General features: G+C 38.3%; 1 protein-coding gene across 2 annotated transcripts; it reads right to left on the bottom strand.

Annotated features, from left to right (window-relative positions):
* Positions 1-585: 585 nt before the first annotated feature.
* Positions 586-15,954, bottom strand: nacad (NAC alpha domain containing). Of its 2 annotated transcripts, none has more exons than XM_083529589.1 (9): positions 15,420-15,954; positions 5,156-9,835; positions 4,754-5,020; positions 4,511-4,599; positions 4,303-4,374; positions 4,036-4,182; positions 1,365-1,496; positions 992-1,114; positions 586-718 (listed from the first exon to the last, which is right to left on the bottom strand). In XM_083529589.1, exons 1-9 carry the CDS (start codon positions 15,466-15,468, stop codon positions 704-706), a joined length of 5,574 nt encoding a protein of 1,857 aa, XP_083385715.1. In that variant the 5' UTR covers positions 15,469-15,954; the 3' UTR covers positions 586-703. The 2 variants fall into 2 exon arrangements, with proteins under 2 accessions (XP_083385715.1, XP_083385714.1); XM_083529588.1 differs by having other exon boundaries at positions 4,754-5,023.
* Positions 15,955-19,744: the final 3,790 nt, after the last annotated feature.

Raw genomic sequence — 19,744 nt, forward strand, 5'->3', positions numbered from 1 at the left:
AATTTATAGATGCCAAACAGAAGGAAGTCAAATTTTGTGCATTGTCACTGTGATCCAAACCTTAGTTTATATCAAGAAATTCTGAAACTGCAGCGTCATACTGACAACATGACTAAACATTTTGATGATTCTGTTTGTGAACAATAAAAAAGGGACTTTTCATTCTGATGGGAATGAGATGTTCCTTGACACAAATACTTACTTTTGAGAGAGAACTAAGGATTTCAAGAAAAGTACATTCAATGTATTGGGCTTTGTACAAATTGTTATGAGAATGCACTTACTGGTTTGCAAATAGTAAGAATGATTAAAGAAATGCTCCAAAGCAACTGAGAAAAACTGTAAATGAATGTAATAAAGCAGTCGCAATTTGATCAAAGCAACAAGAATTGTATATTTGATGTGCACATGTGACTAAATGACGTGGAGGTTGAACAAGGAGTTTTGAGAATTTCATTTCTGATCTGACAAATGCTCAAAAGCAACTGGGAAAAACTGTAAATGTAGACATGCATCAAAAATATCACAATTATTACACCGTGTGGGTCACTTTCAGATAATTAAATATATGAAACGACAAACAGGTCAGTTTTTATAGAGTTTATTTAGCAGGTATGGGGCATTGACGGTATGTTGCAGCATTACTGGGAAAGGTTGATGGGAATGCCAGGAAGAAAAGCTGGGGCAGGCAAGACCTCTTCTATCACATGGTTAGCTCCTGAAGATTAGATTAGATTAGATAGATAGATAGATAGATAGATAGATAGATAGATAGATAGATAGATAGATAGATAGATAGATAGATAGATAGATAGACAGACAGACAGACAGACAGACAGACAGACAGACAGACAGACAGACACTTTGTGAATAAGAAATTTTGTAGAAGCCTTTTTGAATAATCTTCTGTAACAGTATTATATTTACAAAATTTTTTTTTAATCATATACATGTTTATAAGAAGATACACTATAAAAAGAAATATTCTTACCATAATAGCATTGACAATATCGTTCTTGTTGTGACGTAGTGCGCGGACAGCTTTAGCACGAGCCACGTTAGCTTGTGCCATTACCAGCTCTATATCTCTCTGTTCCAGTCCACTCTCATCCACCTGATTGAGAGATAGTCATAAAATTATTTGTTCATTTTAGGCCAGTGGAGACATCGGTGTAATAGAGGTGGCCAAATGGAATTGTTATGCTATGTGAGGTTAAGGACAAAGACCATGCCCACAAGATTGCTGGTAATCTGAATAAAAATCTTTCCAAACTCCATTCGTCATCATGCCAATTACATTTTAATAAACATCATAAACATCAAGTTACTAAAAAGCTATTGAAAAGATGGTGTAATTTCTTTACCTCCTCTTCTTCCTCGCTCTCCTCTTTTATTGTGAGGCTGGGCATGATGTCAGGGGTCAGTGGTGATGGGTCAAGGGGAACCTTAAATTTCTCCGCAGCAGCCTTGTGCACTTGTTGTGACAGGTCCTCAATCTGTAATAGTGTAATGGATAATGTTTTTTTTTATGTATTTGAGGCATAATTTACAAACCTACACTAAAGTTAATTGTTCTTGTCAAAAAGTACTTGTACTAGGTGTCAGCAAATGTTTAAATAAAATTATTGCAACTGGAGGCAGATTTTTGGACCAGAGATTCACCACAGCCTTCAGAAATATTAGGTAAGATCCCTTTACAGATTTTTCTATAAAATTAAAGACAGAGAAACATATGTTTATTCTGTGTCAGATTTAAAATATGAATTTACAGTTAAAAATGGAAAATGGTAGTGTGTAAATCTATAAAGCAAGACATTTTAAATGATCTTATTTAAAGACAAAAAATTTAATATATATATCTATACACACACACACACACACACACACACACACACACACACACACACACATATATATATATATATATATATATATATATATATATATATATATATATATATATATATATATATATATATATATATATATATATATACAGTGAGGAAAATAAGTATTTGAACACCCTGCTCTTTTGCAAGTTCTCCCACTTAGAAATCATGGAGGGGTCTGAAATTGTCATCGTAGGTGCATGTCCACTGTGAGAGACATAATCTAAAAAAAAAAATCCAGAAATCACAATGTATGATTTTTTAAACTATTTATTTGTATGATACAGCTGTAATTAAGTATTTGAACACCTGAGAAAGTCAATGTTAATATTTGGTACAGGAGCCTTTGTTTGCAATTACAGAGGTCAAACGTTTCCTGTAGTTTTTCACCAGGTTTGCACACACTGCAGGAGGGAATTTAGCCCACTCCTCCACACAGATCTTCTCTAGATCAGTCAGGTTTCTGGCCTGTTGCTGAGAAACACGGAGTTTGAGCTCCCTCCAAAGATTCTCTATTGGGTTTAGGTCTGGAGACTGGCTAGGCCACACCAGAACCTTGATATGCTTCTTACAGAGCCACTCCTTGGTTATCCTGGCTGTGTGCTTCGGGTCATTGTCATGTTGGAAGACCCAGCCTCGACCCATCTTTAATGCTCTAACTAAGGGAAGGAGGTTGTTCCCCAAAATCTCGCAATACATGGCCCCGGTCATCCTCTCCTTAATACAGTGCAGTCACCCTGTCCCATGTGCAGAAAAACACCCCCAAAGCATGATGCTACCACCCCCATGCTTCACAGTAGGAATGGTGTTCTTGGGATGGTACTCATCATTCTTCTTCCTCCAAACACGTTTAGTGGAATTATGACCCAAAAGTTCTATTTTGGTCTAATCTGACCACATGACTTTCTCCCATGACTCCTCTGGATCATCCAAATGGTCATCTGCAAACTTAAGACGTGCCTGGACATGTGCTGGTTTAAGCAGGGGAATCTTCCGTGCCATGCATGATTTCAAACCATGACGTCTTAGTGTATTACCAACAGTAACCTTGGAAACGGTGGTCCCAGCTCTTTTCAGGTCATTGACCAGCTCCTCCCGTGTAGTTCTGGGCTGATTTCTTACCTTCCTTAGGATCATTGAGACCCCACGAGATGAGATCTTGCATGGAGCCCCAGTCCGAGGGAGATTGACAGTCATGTTTAGCTTCTTCCATTTTCTAATGATTGCTCCAACAGTGGACCTTTTTTCACCAAGCTGCTTTGCAATTTCCCCGTAGTCCTTTCCAGCCTTGTGGAGGTGTACAATTTTGTCTCTAGTGTCTTTGGACAGCTCTTTGGTCTTGGCTATGTTAGTAGTTGGATTCTTACTGATTGTATGGGGTGGACAGGTGTCTTTATGCAGCTAACGACCTCAAACAGGTGCATCTAATTTAGGATAATAAATGTAGTGGAGGTGGACATTTTAAAGGCAGACTAACAGGTCTTTGAGGGTCAGAATTTTAGCTGATAGACAGGTGTTCAAATACTTATTTGCAGCTGTATCATACAAATAAATAGTTTAAAAATCATATATTGTGATTTCTGGATTTTTTTTTTTAAGATTATATCTCTCACAGTGGACATGCACCTACGATGACAATTTCAGACCCCTCCATGATTTCTAAGTGGGAGAACTTGCAAAATAGCAGGGTGTTCAAATACTTATTTTCCTCACTGAATATATATATATATATATATATATATATATATATATATATATATATATATATATATATATATATATATATATATATATATATATACTGATGTAGATGAGGTGCTCTAGGTCAAAGCTCTATAACAACCCACTCAAGTTCTTTCACTACAACCTATGTTACCCATGGGTACAGGGGCATTGTCATGTTGAAACAGATCTGGGACTTCTGGTTCAAGTGAAAGGAGAATTTGATGCTATCACATCCTATACAATTGTGTGCCTTTAGCAATTGTAAAACGCTTTTGTGAAAGAACCACATATGGCTATATATGTATTTAGTTATTTAGTTATATTCATGTTTTTAGAAATGTTTACCTTCACATAAGGTTTTATTTGAATAACCACTAAACAAAAGTTGCAAAAATGATTAAAAGCTAACCAAAATGCTAACCTTAGCCTCCCCAAAGACTATGTAGATGTCTGATGCAGGGCTTTTGAAGACATCTGGGCGTGTGATAACAAACAGGATATTCTTGGACTTCCGGATAGTGATCCGTGTAACTCCGTGGATCTGTTTTAAGCCAAGCTTAGACATAGCCTAGAAAAGACACCCGAACCAAAACAGAAATATATATATTTTTAGCAAAAAGAACAAGAACAGGCATTATTGTAAGAGAAATATTGTTATAAGGCTCTAACAGTTGAACCTTTCGTGTACCTTTCGTGCTTTTTTCTCACTTCGGCTCTGCTTAGTTTTGCTCACTGACTCATCATTTGTAGCATGTGATATCTGAGAGGGCGAATCAGATACACTTTGTTATAAATAAATTTTTCTTGCATGCAACTTGTTTCATACATGGCATCTACACATATGTATATTAACACATATTATAAATAAACGAAATAAAGTCATATTATAGACATACTTCTGGGTCTGAGGTTTTTAAGAGGCTTCTGCTTGGCTCTTCCAGCTCAGGAATTGATCCATCACTGTCAGTTTCATTACATGAGCCCACTTTGTAATTGAAACATAGGGATAGATAGAGACAGAGTAAACTTTTTGTAATCAATGAATTAGTATAAGTGACTCATGCAAGTTAAAAAGGCATGATTATTAAAAATGAAATATTGAGCTCATGCATTTTCAGTAAGACAAAAAAAATTAATACTTGTATTTTTTAAGGAGAGATCCTCTTCTTTTATGTCTGTTGTTCTGTAGTGGATTGAACTCCCATCCTGGTGATCGATGTGCTTTTCAGGTGGAGTCTGCCTTGCTTGCACTGGGATATTTAAAGCAGAGGTGATACATGGTAATATCTCTCTGTCATTGCTCAAGTTTGATTGTCTGTGAGCAGGACTACACTCTCTGTGTCCTATACATCGAGTAGGGCGGGTTTGTGTACGTTTAGGTGACTCTGGCCAGTGTTCCATACATACTGCTTAAAAGAAAAAAAAATGCATCAGTTGTTTTATTGTTAAGGGTAACCATGTATATCCAGATATTAATTCGGCATAATATTGCTTCTGTACATTTAACAAACAATAGTGCAGTGATTTCAAATACCACACACCTTCTGGTTTCTCTTGTCTGCAAGTTTTTGATTGTAAGCCTGACTGCTCATTTACATTTTGATGCGTATCCTGTATTCTAAGTGAGCCCGATGATTCTTTCTCAGACTCAACATCTGGCTGTTCCACATTTATCGTTTGAAGAGGGGTCTGTGATGCATGTCCATCATTTAGTGCTGTTTTGGTATGAGTGAGGAGACTGTGTATTTGAGAACTGGTAAATGAAGCCTGGGACTCTTGTATAGGTGCAGGAAGGTCCTCATCCAGCACATTTGCGGATGAGGAAGGAGCCGGAGGTCTGCTGAGTTTGAAAATTTCTTCTACAAAAGTAGACCTGACCTCATTTTCACTGGCATCTTGTGTGCTTTTGTCTGATTCCAGTCCTTCTGAGGGGCCAAGATTAAGTGCTTCTTTTTTATCTGAATCACCAAGAACATTTGAGTCAGTAGAACTCAGTGATTCTCCCAAATTAGGGTTTGTCTTAAGAGTATTGGAGCTGGAGACTGCAGGGTGGAGTACAGTTTGTACTGGTGTTTGATGATTGGTTTTCTCTCTTCTAGCATTAATTGTGTGTATTTGTTGTTGGGGTTCCGGAGTACTGTCTTTGACGTCTTCCTTTTTCTCCAGGGCAGCAACTGTTCTGCTGTTGTCAGTGTTTTCTGGACCAGAGCTGACAATAGTGGTATTCGGTTCTATTTTTTCTGATTCAGAGTTATTTGATTTCTGTGAGACTTTAGTCACCTGTTTGCTCACTTCTAAAACATTACTTTTTTCTGTGACAATTTCATTTTCTGCCTCTTTAGGACATTTTTCCACATCTTTCTTATCCTCCTCTTCTTTGAGTGAAGTACATCCCTTTCTTTCAGTCTTTGGTTCAATTTCTTGAACCAAAGCCACTTGACTACCAGAATTAAGCTGATTTTCATCTTTTGTAATGTTAGACTGTAATTGTCTGGTATTTAGATTTGCCACGCCACTTGTAACCCCTTTATTAGAGCAGGTAGCTGTTTCCTTGTGTATCGGAGACTTGTCAGAAGATTTCCTTCTGTGTTCAAATTTGCCAAATGAGCCCCCTTCGAGTTTAAATACAGCCTTGTTCTCTAATACTACCGAATGTGTATTTTCCATGCACATTTTTTTTGAGGGTTCTGGAATTTTTGTGTCCCTCGGTTTGTCTGATATTTTATTTGTTGTGTGGGGCCCACAGAGATCATTTTGTTTGTAAGAGTTGGTAGAACCTGCAATCAGTTCTTCATCGTGTTCTTGAGCTGAATCAAGAACTTGCTCCTCTTTAGGCAAAATGTCAGGACTTCCATCTATAAACATTTGTGATGTAGGGTTCCCAGGTATGTTAAACTCTGTGTCAGTGATTTGGTCTTTTTCATCTTTCTCATTGGGTGAAAGGATATTTAAAGGTATACACATTGATTGTACACCTGGGATACTGGGCGAACAGCTCTTTTCTTGGTTGTTCCATGAGGTTTCCTGCTTTTTTTCTGGATGGCATTGTATAAGTGCGTTATTGTCTGGACTCTGGAGGTTGTTTGCATCATCTTCACCTCCTCCTGCTTCTGAAAGGTCCTCAATGGATTTCCAAGTGGACAGATTTGACTCCAGCATACTAGCCTCATTATTTTCCATCTTTTCTGGCAAGTCACAATAGCTGTTGTTGTCTTCAAGGTCACCCATGATGTTATCTTGAGCCGAAAGGTTGGAAGCTACAGATAGCCCTTTATTGTGCAGCGTTCCAGCTATCTCACACATAAGCAAATTCTCAGGCCTAAAGTCACAGCATGTGTCTAAAGACAAGGGCTCTTCTGGCACCCAATCCTCAACAGAAACACTCTTTTCTGTTATGCTATATCGGGAGTTCTCCTTCTTTGGTGAGATGGCGAGAATGCTGTAAGTGGAAGAGGACATATTTAAAGAGCCAACGCCTCCTATATCCTCTGTGCTGGGTTGATTTTCGGTCAGGTTGTCTTGGTCAAGAGACTGTTCAGTTGGGGAAATATCAGCCGGAGTTAAGTTATCTGGTACTTCAGACAGTTCGGGATAGGCACAAACTGGTATGTTTGTGGGGCTACAATCATCTTTAGGATAGGACAACAAAGGGACTCCCTTGTTGAGATCATTAGTTGCTGTCTCATTAAGCTGGAGTGAGGTAATAATGAATTCAGAGTTATTTCCATTTTTCTGATCTAGATCTTTGTCATCTTGAATATTTATCTTATTGTCTGTGCCTGCTGCTGTGGCACCAAGCACACAAAGTATAGGTTTAATGTAGGTCTCTGAAACTGAAGCTATTTCTTCTGAGCTCGCCTGATTTCCTGAGCTTTGAATTTTTGTATGGACACTTTGTTGAGCCTCCACACAGAATGCATTGTCTGTTTCTTCATTTTTCAGAACCATTATCTGCTTATTCTCTTCAATTAAAGAATCCCTTGAAGAATCGAGTTTCTTTGCACATTCTGCCATTAAATTAAGTGTGCTTATGTTTTCAGTACGTGTCGTGCTTAAGTCTTCAGCATGCGCTGTGCACACTGAAATATGTTCTTGAACTAATACATTCAATGGCCCAGAAGATCCAGAGGAAATCTCCATTTCACTCTCACTTCCAGAGGATTCTGGTCGTGCATGGCTTATTGACTGCACAAGGTCTTCTTGTGCAGGAAATTGCTGTGCAAGCTCGGCATGTCTCTCTGTACTGTACAGCTGATCATCTTCATCTCCATTGCAAGACGTTGAATCAATTGACTCCTGGGTGTCATCCTGAAAAGCAAATGACTCATCTACACCATCATTTATTGAGATCTCAGAAAGTGAATTTAGGAAGGAGGCCGAGGTATCCTCTTCATTTGGATCATTAGCACCCCTTGCTACAATCTTCAGGGCGTCAACATGCTGCTCCAAATCACTGTTATCATTTATGTCCTCATCTTCATCATCATATTCATCCACATCTCCCTCTTCCTCTCCAGCAGCATATGCATCAACATCATTTTCTGGTTCATCTTCTGTAGGGAATAAGGTGATTTCCATTGAATCTGCCTGAAAAATTAAGCTGGCATGAACTGGTAGCATAGATGCAGGAATCATCCCCTCTCCTAAAGGTCCATCATCCCTGGAGCACCCATGGAAAAGTAGAGCAGAAGAGCCCATCTCACTATACAGGCTGTTATTATCAGTGTCTGAAATCTCTGATGAGCAAGTGGCTGGGGTTAGACTGCCTGTCTCAAAAGTGGTTGAAGCTGCTGCCTGCTGGTGACTGAAGGGAGAAGAACATGCCAAATCCGAGGGAAAATCCTCTTCAAGGCTTAGAGGGGCATTGTGTCTGGCAAAGTGCTCTGAGATACAGTCATTGAAGTCCATCTCTAGCCCCTGTTCTGTGTCATCTAAAGACTGTAATATGTCAGTGGCACTTGGAATTTCGGCCTTGACTAAGGTGACCTCGGATCCTCCTCCCTCAAGTTCTGATGTGGTTGTGGTTCTACCACTGCTGCTTCTGTGTGGTGAAACATTCTCTGTCACCCAGTGAGGCCTGCAACTCTCTCTTTTTATCCGTTCCTCCACATGTTCCTTACTCTCATCTAGCTCTGGCATGACAGGTTTACAGAGGCAGTGCTCCCTTTCATCTCCCAGCTCATCCCCAATCTCAGAAAGAGAGCCCACATAGCAGGCAGGGACCTCCTGCAATTCAGCTTCAGCAGTTAGATTAGGCGAACAAGAGTGAGAAGTGCCAGAATTATAAGAGGAAGTCCAACTGCCACCTTCAGCAGTAATGTAGGATCCGGAGGGAGAAGTGGGAGGGGAGCACAGATCAGACTCATCTGTTGGTGAACCCGGACCTGTGCTTGGATTGCCTGGTTGCCATTGTTGCTTAAGATGTGAACAATAGGCCATCTTAATCGGGGTGGATGGGGCTGTGTAATAACGATCTGGGTCAAGTCCAGGAAGAACACCAATGCGCTGAGGATCAACTGGATAGGAGGGCTCGGAGAAGGACAAGGAAGGCACTTCACCCTGAGATAGTGACACTGTGTCTCCTTCATCATCTGGGAAAAAGGTGCAGCTTTCGGTTAGCCCAGTATCTGCTGATTTGGTTTCTAAAATTGGGCATTCAAGTAGCTGATCTAGACTTTTCTCTTGCTCAGGGGCTGTCTTAATCTGGTCCGGTTTTTCAATCTCTTGACCAGTATCAAGTTGAATTTTTTCCTCTACCATCATCTGTCTCCCTACCAGAAGGGTATCTGAGTGTGGTGGTTCTAAACTGGCTGATTCTTTGCTTGTCTTTTTTTCCTGAGGCACACCAGTCTGTGTCTCCAGGTTTTTCAGTAATGCTTCTTGTCCCATAACAACCCTTGCATCCATGGACTCAGGTTCTTGGTAGTCGCTCTCCACTTCAGATCCAGTTAGAACTTTAATCCTCTCCATTTTTACTGGCCCCCTTCTGCATCCACCTTTACCAAACCGCCCGGTTAGCCAGCCTACTGTGCGCTTATCTGATTCAAAGCTAGCACCCTCTGGTTGAGGTCGAGTAGAAGTGTTTGGTTTAGACATGACTAAGCGAGGTCCAAAGGGAGAGGTGCATTGTGGAGAGAGCTTGGGTGGAGTGCTCGGTGATGGGCTGGAGGCACTGTCAGTTGGAGTTGAGGCTGTTGAGCTTGAGGTTTGCCTGGACAAATCTGAAAAAGAGGAAGATGCAACATTTAGGAAATACATAAGCAATAAGTTTGCTTATGTGTCATATTTGGTAAATCATAACATATTCCTTTGGATAACGCTATATGTGGTCTTGTACATTTTTATCACTTCCTGATGCTGCAGACATGAATGCCTACTCAGGAATTCCTCCAAAATGTCACATCAAATATTCAGTATATTACTTGGAAAGGTCAGCCACAATGAAAGAAGTCTCGCTGAAGTACTTTCGGCATTTCATAAAAATAAAATCAATAGTAAATCACAAACGTTCTTTAGATTTACTGACTTTCTTGTACTATCACTAAGTTTTTCAATTTATAGAACATTAAATCAACATATTAATATCAATGATCAAAAGACCTGATGCCACATTTCCACATAACCCCATTCAACTAAATCTATTTACAAACCTACTATATAAGTATAGCATTTAGTAGTTATCTATTTTGTTAACAGTCACGATGACTAATGTTGATAGGATTTAAATAAATGATTTCAGTCTTTAAAAAATTAAAAATTAATACATTTTAAAATTTACAGCCTAAATTTGGAGTTGGGGTTTTAAAGCTCTGGAGGCAGTAGCTCAGTGGTTCAGGCATTGGACTCAGGGAAGGATCAGATCAAATCCCAGCACCACCAAGCTGCTACTGCTGGGTCCTTGAGCAAAGCCCTTGACCCTCAAATGCTTAGATAAGTTAAGTAAGTCTAGATAAGGGCATCTGCCAAATGCCATAAATGTAAATGTAAAACTCAAAAGGTCTCAAGACCCTTACTTTTTTAACTAAATAAATATTAGAGTAACATTAAAAAAACCTACAACATTCTTTCAATTTTGGTCCAGGCATTACGTATGAATTTGGGCTACACACCAGCAGCTTTGTAGCGATAATTCCTAAAGAAGGCTATTTGAATTATCTCATCACTCTAAAGGGTAGTGATTGTGTAAGGAGCTTAGTTAGATAGTGAGAAACAGCAATTAAAATGCCTGTTGAAGAACTGCCTCATTGAAGTATTTCCTCATTCTGCCTGCAAGGCAAACCTAGACTGACAGTACTGACAGTAAAAGGAGGAATCTAATTTACCATCAGCAGAATAGTTGTGCAAGCGCACACACAGACAGTGTAATTTATTGTGTGTACAGAGGGAAAAACCAACATAAAGTGGTTTAGTAAGGTTCTGGGCTTCAATGCAACTTTGATGTGTATTATTCAAAGCCTCCAGTGATATTGATGTGGAGCATCATCTGATAATTCAAAATCTCCCATAAATGTTTAACTGAATCGAGATCTGGTTGAAGAACTCTATCTTTTCTTAGAAAAGAGTTTTATGTCTTGTTTATGTGTAAACTAATTACCCAATATACTCTAAAACAAGTTGCAGATCACATACAAAGGCTAGTAATTTAAAGATGTAATTTGTTTGGTTTGATGGCTTTGGTTTATCTAACATTAAGACCTGCAGATACCTGAATAATTGCGCGGTATTTATATGATACACAAACATGAACAGACACAATCAACACCTCCGTGTGAGATTTAGAACAAGGTCACGGGCGGAAACAGAAGTCTGCAGGCAAGCTAGTTTCTGGGCTAGTCTAAAAATAATCAGGGGTTGCCAGGATCTTGTTTTAGAGTGAATGATCTAAATGAAATTTCTGCCAAATAAAATAAGATCAGATAAGATAAGATATAAATTTATTCGTCCCACAGTGGGAAAATTTCTGTGTAAAAATTAGGCTATGGCAAACAAAATAATGTTACCTTAGTGTTCTATCATACACCAGCAATGTTTTTCGGGTTTACGTATTTTGTGGTTATTCAGATTGTGGTTGTCAGGTTGCTATTTGTTTCTCCCAGCTAGTGTGTGTCTTTGTGCGTATGTGAGCCAGATAGCCTCTCAGCTCTGCCAGTGTATACGTATGTTTGCTATGGGTTGTTTGTTGTGCTTACTCATGATGCGAAATGATTACATCATTCTGTCACACCCGGCACACGGAGCAACTGTTATTTCGTAGCATGAAAAACAGTATAATGTTGTTGCCAGATTGTGTGTATGTTTGAGGGGTAGCAAAAGAATAAAAGAAAAGACTTCCTGTTCTTATAAAACCACACTGCTAATGTGTGGGTTACATTTGCTCATGGAGTGCACAAACAGATGCAGCAGTCTCTCTCTCTCTCTCTCTCTCTCTCTCTCTCTCTCTCTCTCTCTCTCTCTCTCTCTCTCTCTCTCTCTCTCTCTCTCTCTCTCTCTCTCTCTCTCTCTTCTCTCTCTTCCCCTCTTTGTATGCATGACCTCTTTCTTGGATGCCCTTCCCTACCAAACCCCTGCAGCTTACAAAACAGAATGTGTACAAGGTGTAAGGCAATAAAAAAAAGATTTCCGTTGTTTCTGTCCACAAACCTAAACATAAATATTAAAACTAGACTCAGTCAAATCTCTCTGACATTCAGCACTGCATTGATTGGGCAATTATTATTTTTTTTTGCATAGTCATCGTAACTGCAATCTTTTTTTTTTATAAAACAGTAACCATTAAAAAACCCACACATTTTAGTTCACTAGTAAATATGCTGCTGTGTAGGCGTAACATATTCTCTCCTCCCTGTCAATCACAGCGACAGCCTGCGACACTCATAACCATTCATAGTCACCTGGGAGCAAAAGTATGAGGAAAAGTAAGTTTGACTGTGCTGTGCTATGATGCAGAATGAGCATCAGTTGGGAAAAAATGAAATGTGGGTGCCTAGCCTAGGGAAAGCACATGTTAGGCTTGACTCTAAGTAAGAAATTATAATTACATCCATAATAAGACAAAAAAAGAAACTGGTTTTATGCTGTAATAATATTCCCAAAAAATGTGTCAGGTTTAATGTGTTGGAAAGCAACCCATAGTTCAAAAAACTGTGTGCTGCATGGAAGTATGCCTTATTCACTCGTTGTTTCTGATTACAAAAGATAAATAGCAGCTGGTTGTGAAATTCAATGGAAAGATTAAACTTTTAGCTCTAGCAGTATCTCAAGACTGTTTTAGGGTTGGGCAGTGCATTATATCACCAGGTCTCATCAAGAGCGTATTAAGAATGTTGTGAGAATATTACACACACAAACACACTGAAATGATTGCTGTTTCAAAGTCTGTCCATCTTTACCAGCTTAATACTGTGTTTCCATTGATATTGTGTGAAAAAAGTATGATAGATCCATGAAAAATCCCTTTTACACAGCACAGTTCTATTTTACACTGCGTATGACGTGTCTACAAAGCAGACTGAAAATTATCAACAACAACTGAGATCACATCTTGGGAGCATGTCACTCTGATGTGACATGGCTGTTTCTCTCACGTCTAGAGAAATAACAGCTTAAGCTTCCCTTCTTCACCAGCTTCTGCGTATTTCTCTTATATCTGAAGTGCTGCTGTGCGAATTAGTCCCATCTCTGCTAAATATACCCCATAATTACAAATAAAACATTACAAAAATAATTTAGTCCCCTGCATGCCACTGAGAATCAACATTATGCTGGTATCACATGATATTTAGATTCCTCAATGTTTACCTTTTCTTACTATTTTTCTTACTATTTTTTATAATTAATATCTTCTATATATATTTCTTTCTTTCCTTAATTTTGAATGTTGTAAGCTCTGTTTTCATTCTGCAATTTTTTTTGACAGTGACAGTGACAGTCATAGTACGTGAATTGTGTATGTGAAAAATAACCACAATTTTATTTTATTTCTATTTCATAAAGCTTCTTAAACCTAATGTGTGTGTGGCTCCAAAAATAAAACACATACTGTACCAACAGGTTTATAGAAGGAGGAGGAGTCATTGAATCCCTACAAAGAGCTCACAATATTTCAGGCATCTGGGTTTAATGTACATTTATGTAAATGTAACGTACATTAATGTAAATTGCACTCCAGAAATTTCACTCCAGAAATGAATATTGCTTTGAAAAAATAAATGTATTCATATGATGCCATAATTATTAATGGGTGATGTGAGTCTGTTACAGGTCCTTTGTAAAACTTTGTGAAATACTGTGTTCACATTACAGTAGACGATTGAGACATAATGATTTATTTATTTAGTATTTGAATAATGATTTATTTGTTGTTAGCGATTTGTTATTTGGATGTTCAGCAAGAATTAGCAAAAAGCATACATGCCCAGCATACACTTCCACCAAATATAGCTTCCAGATTATCCTCCAATCTATCCGTCCTCAACTGACTGTGTGATGTAATGAGCGACGTTAGATTAGAAGGTCAAACAAAAGCAGCTAAGATCTATTTACGTTGCACTTGTCACTCCACTCTAGTTCGTCATAATGGCCCCCTTTTAAAGACCCCCTTTGCTTTAAAAAAAGCTAAAAGCTTTTTTTTTGGTCTTTTCAATGCAACATAATATGTGGATGTATGTTCAGATCACATTTCCTTGGATGAAATAGGATGCTGAAAGAATTCCCAAGTATCAGTATAAATTCGAAAGAAGCCATTTTCATGGATTGAAAGAAGCTGCTGTTTTTTATTTTAGTATAGTTCATTTCTTTTAAATGCTTGATTGTTTTTTTTTTGTTTTTTTTTAAACCATCTCATCTTAGAACTACTGAAGACGCATTAGTGCTATGCATTACTCTAAGTCTGTGTTATTCCACTGGGGACTATCTGCTCATCTCATCTAATTTGCTCAGTACGCTAAAGATAGTGGTGACACACTGGCACAAGAGAGATTATTTTTTAGGCCACCTCACACACTCACACACTCACTCGCTTGTGTTCTGCCATCATTTTGGATGCTTTATACACCCTGGTCATCTTTAAGATAACCCCAATTATAGCTGCATTCGGAAAGTACTCCCTTGTTGTTTACTGCAAAACAAAAATCTCATAATGAGATTTTTGAGTCTAGTGTTTTTATATATATATATATATATATATATATATATATATATATATATATATATATATATATATATATATATATATATATATTTATATATATATTCACGTCACGTACATATCATTTACACAAAGATATTAAATATACTTCATCTGAGATGCTGTATCACTGCAGCAACAGCATAAAGCAAGAATGCTACTGCCCCAAATAATTCTTATGCAAAAAAAAAGCCATTTTTATGCATCAACATCATATTTTTACAGCAGGCATTTGTTTTGGCCACTTGTTTCTCAAACGAGGGGTCCTCAGTGATGCTGTGTCATGCTCTGGATGTATTACAGCATCTCTTTTGGGACAATGCTGATGCTGTTTCAGGGTGCGGCCAAACCCAACCTCTCTCTCTCTCTCTCTCTCTCTCTCTCTCTCTCTCTCTCTCTCTTATTTTACCCAGAAACTGCACACTTCCTATAGAAAGCATCCACTCTTCCCTTATAGACACAAGACATTTCTCTGCTCACATCACTAACAAGCTGCACACTTTCACAAACATTACCATAATCCCAAACTCTGCAATCCATGATGAACGCCAAACACACTTCTTCGATTTATCGCTTTCTTTTTTCTCTTTCCCTAATTCATGTTGTTTCATATGTCTCACCTGGAAGCTCTGCATCCGTGTCCAGCATGCCTTGTGTATCCCCAGGCATGTTGGTCCTTACCCAGCCTCTGACGCACTTGTTAGAAATGGAGGACAGGAGCTCGCGAGGCTGCAAATGAGTGCAGGGTATGTTGCTGAGATGCTTGGCTGCTGAGTGTGTTTATGTGTGTGGGAAAGAGAGAGAGAGAGAGAGAGAGGCTGCAGAAGGATGGGTGGAATCTGAGAGAAAGCTGCAGTGCTCCCACTGAATGCAGCGAGTCCTCAGCCCAACCCCTCTCCCTCTGTCTTTCTCTCTGTCTCTCCCTCTCTCTCTCTCTCTCTCTCTCTCTCTCTCTCTCTCGCTCTCTTTCCCTTTCCACCTGCAGTCTCACAACCTCTATCTCCTTTTGTAACACCCTCCCTCACTTTATATCTCTACTCCCCTCACTCTATCTTTCACTTACTTTCTACTCCTTGTCTCTTGCTTTTTTTTCTGCATATCCTCTGCTTTGCTATTCTACAGCCTCTTCGTCCTTCTCTTCTCACTTGTTCTATCACTCAATTCTTCCACCCCCCCCTTTTGCTCCTTTAAGCAAATGGATGTTGGACGATGATGTCAGCAGATTTCTACTGTGTATGTAGGCTGCTGTGTTGCTGGAGGACACACAGAGAAAAATGATGAAGATGTATATGACAGTATTAAACATGAGTCTGGGAAAAACTTTATCTTCCTACGTTTGGTAAAACAATGGCAAGTAAAAGAAAGGGGAAGGTTTGGGTTTGGAACAGTTTAATTAGTTTGATAAGGATGAAAGGATTCCGCATTTATAAGCAAATGAATGATCATAGAAACCCATTATATTGTAGTTATTACAATTCAATGAATCATTTGATTATTATTGACTAAATATTAATAAATTATGACTTTTTTTGCCAAATACATTCAATTATTTATTGTAAATAAATGTTTACAGGTATTTTTTAGGGTTTTTACAAAGCTTACTGACTTTAAGCACAATAGATATGGGGAAAAAAGCACACAGAATGATAGACATGGATCTGGGGCTGATCTCTCTTTTGCCAGCATATTTATGCAGCCTATCATCAACCCAGTCTCACAGAAATATTAACATATGGTATTATATGGCATCATACTATATGCACAAACGTTTGTGGACACCTGATCACAAGATTGGCATGTGCTTTTTGAATGTCCTATTCCACATTTAGTCTCCATTTGCTGTTATAATAACCTCCACTCTTCTGGGAAGATGTTCCACTAGATTTTGGAGTGTGCTTGTGGAGATTTGTGCTCATTCAGCCACAATGTTAGCAAAGCCAGGTACTGATGTAGGGTGAGGAGGACTGGGGTAAAATCATCCCAATTCATCCCAAAGATGTTCATAGAGTTGAGATCATTATAACGGGCCACTCAATATGTTCAGATCCAATCCATGTAAACCATATCATCATGGAGCTGGCATTGTCATGCTGGAACAGGTTTGGTCCTCCTAGTTTAAGCAAAGGGAGAATTTTATGCTACCACATCCAAAGACATCCTATATAATTGTGTGCCTCCAAATTTGTGGTAACAGTTTGAGGAAAAATGACATTTGGCTGAAAAGTCAGGTGTCCCAATACTTTTGTCCATATAATTTCTGAAGCGCCTCTGATATGGGGAACATAATTAACATATTACAAGATGTTCAATCAAGCTGTTTAAATAAGATGTAATGGATAATGTTATATCTGTTAATATTGGGGCACAATCTCCAATACAGAGAATTCATGTGAAAGTTATATTTTTGATATGCAACATAGGATTGCTACCTAATGTTTTGTTCTCAGGCAGGTTATTATAGAGTGATACACCTCCTAAATATGATCTTAATTTACGTTAATATTTTCCATTCACCTTCTATGCACATCATCAACTGGGATTGAGAAGGAACATTTAATTTAGTCTTTAGATGCATTTTTGAAAACGATTGTCCAAGCGTTAAAATGAAAAATAAAAGTGAAGCTTGTTGCTTTGATCAAATTGCAAATGTTCATTTACAGTTATTCTCAGTTTCTTTGGAGAGTTTCTCAGATCAGAAATGAAATTCTTAAAACTACTTGTCCAACCTCCACATCATTTAGTCACTTTTGCACATCATGAAAACAACTTCTTGTTGCTTTGAGCAAATTGCGACTGCTTTAGTACAGTCATTTAATCGATTGTGTACAAGTGTCTGCTGTTTCCTACATTATCAGTTGTTTATGTTCATGTTGATCAAAATATATTATACAGGTTTCACCCAAATAGTCTTAACCCCTAAAACATCTGGGCACCAATCAACTGCTTCTCTAAAACAGGTCAAAGGTGAATCTTGTGAAACTTCAATTGGAGAGTGTATATAGACAGAGCAAAACAAAGAATTACAATTTCTGAAAATGGACGAACAACTTAGGAGCAAACAAACAATATTACAGTACAGTAAAAGTGTGAATCCTGTTTGGTGTCTTGCAATCAATATAAATCAAATATGCAATCAAATAAATACATTTGTGCTGCTGAAATTCATAGATGCCAAACAGAAGAAATTCAGCCTTGTGCATTTTACAATCATTGTGATCCAAACCGTAGTTTATATCAAGAAATTCAGAAAATGCAGCGTCATACTGACAACATGACTAAACATTTTAATGATTTTGTTTGTGAACAATGACAAAAGGACTTGTTATTCTGATGGCAATAATCTGTTCTCAATATTTCTGAGATGAACTAAGGATTTTGAGAAAAGTACAGGCGTTTGCAAGAAATTGAATGTTTTGTGCTGTTTGCACAAATTGTATTAAGAAATGCACTTACTGGTTTGCAAAAGCCTCACAATTTATTTTCAGATAATTTGTAGTTCTAGACAGAAACAAAAGTATGAAAAATGCATCTCTGTTTAAATATCTATGAACCAGGCTTTATATTATATTCAAGTTTTCTGATCTCATATCATGATCATCCATCACTGTTGCTAATATCTGAGTTATTCCTTTAAAACACCTGCCACCTAAATGTGGCCAAAACATATCTTTTTCCTCAATGCAGTCGCAATGGGACGCTGTAGTCCAGCCACTGAACCATTCTCCATGTTTCCACAGCAACTGAGCTGCGTTCACAGCATCTTTAGAAAAGAAAATACGTATGTGGAAAATCCGTATTTTTCCCCAAGAACTCTTTTTACTCCCTGTCTTTCACTTTCTTTTCTGAAACCTTTCTAGAGGAAATCTGCAGAGCTCTGACAGCTTTCTGTTCTGAAGTCTTGGTTCAGCTTTACTGGAAAGTCCCTAGACTTCTTCCCTGTCTCTCCCTCTCTCTCACTACACACACACACACACACACACACACACACACACACACACACACACACACACACACAGATCTAATTAATTGTACCACATGTATAGGCCTGCCTAAACCTAAATTTTCTTATGCGATATTGATTAAATTCTCACCTATCATGCCAATTCTGAATTCTCTGCAGTGCTAAGTCAATTAGCTTTGTGAGAAATTAAACACACACACAGATAACACACAATGAGCATAGTCACATGCAGTCTCATCTTTACATCATCAGCCTATAAGAGTGTCAGCTGTATAAAAAACAGTATTGAGCAGTGTAATTTCTTCTTTATGTTGTCATAAAGTTTCAGTCATAAAGTGTGAATAGAAACATTTGGGGGGGGGGGGGGGGGGGGACGCCAGTTCATGCATTCTAAGTTTTTTACACTGTTAAAGAGGCAGATTCTCCAAAAAAATAACCTTGGATGTATAAAAGAGTATTTCTGTGTCGAATACACTCCTTCTGGATTTGGATTAGTTTCAAAAAGTTTTTTGTGTGCCCCTTCATGATGTCATGAAAGGCAGAATTCCTTGTATGGGCAACCCGTCACTTTGCTTCATTCGGTTAGGAAAGTCATCAGCAGCCCTGCACAGGACTGGGTGGAGAAGCCCGTCTTAAAAGAAGTGTTTTTGGATGTAAGGAAAGGATCACTTTGTTTGATACTTTCCATATAAATACGTTCTGCTGTAGTTGTTGTTGATGTTCAAATTCATCCTCGTGATCCGATTCTGGATTAAATACGTATGTCTGGATCTGAGCCATAGTTAATATTAACTAGAAAGTTTTCGGTACTGTTTTATTTTAGAGCATATGATTGATATGATTGCTACTCTTTAGCTCCGCCCACTGCTTTTTTTTCCCCCCTATTGAGACGATCCCCATCCTCTAACTTTGAACATCTTTATGGGTATGCTGTTCGCAGATTCATGATCACGAAATACCCAGATATGAACTGAACACAATCGC

This window comes from Silurus aristotelis, assembly GCF_946808225.1.
Source record: "Silurus aristotelis genome assembly, chromosome: 25".
Lineage (NCBI taxonomy): Eukaryota > Metazoa > Chordata > Actinopteri > Siluriformes > Siluridae > Silurus > Silurus aristotelis.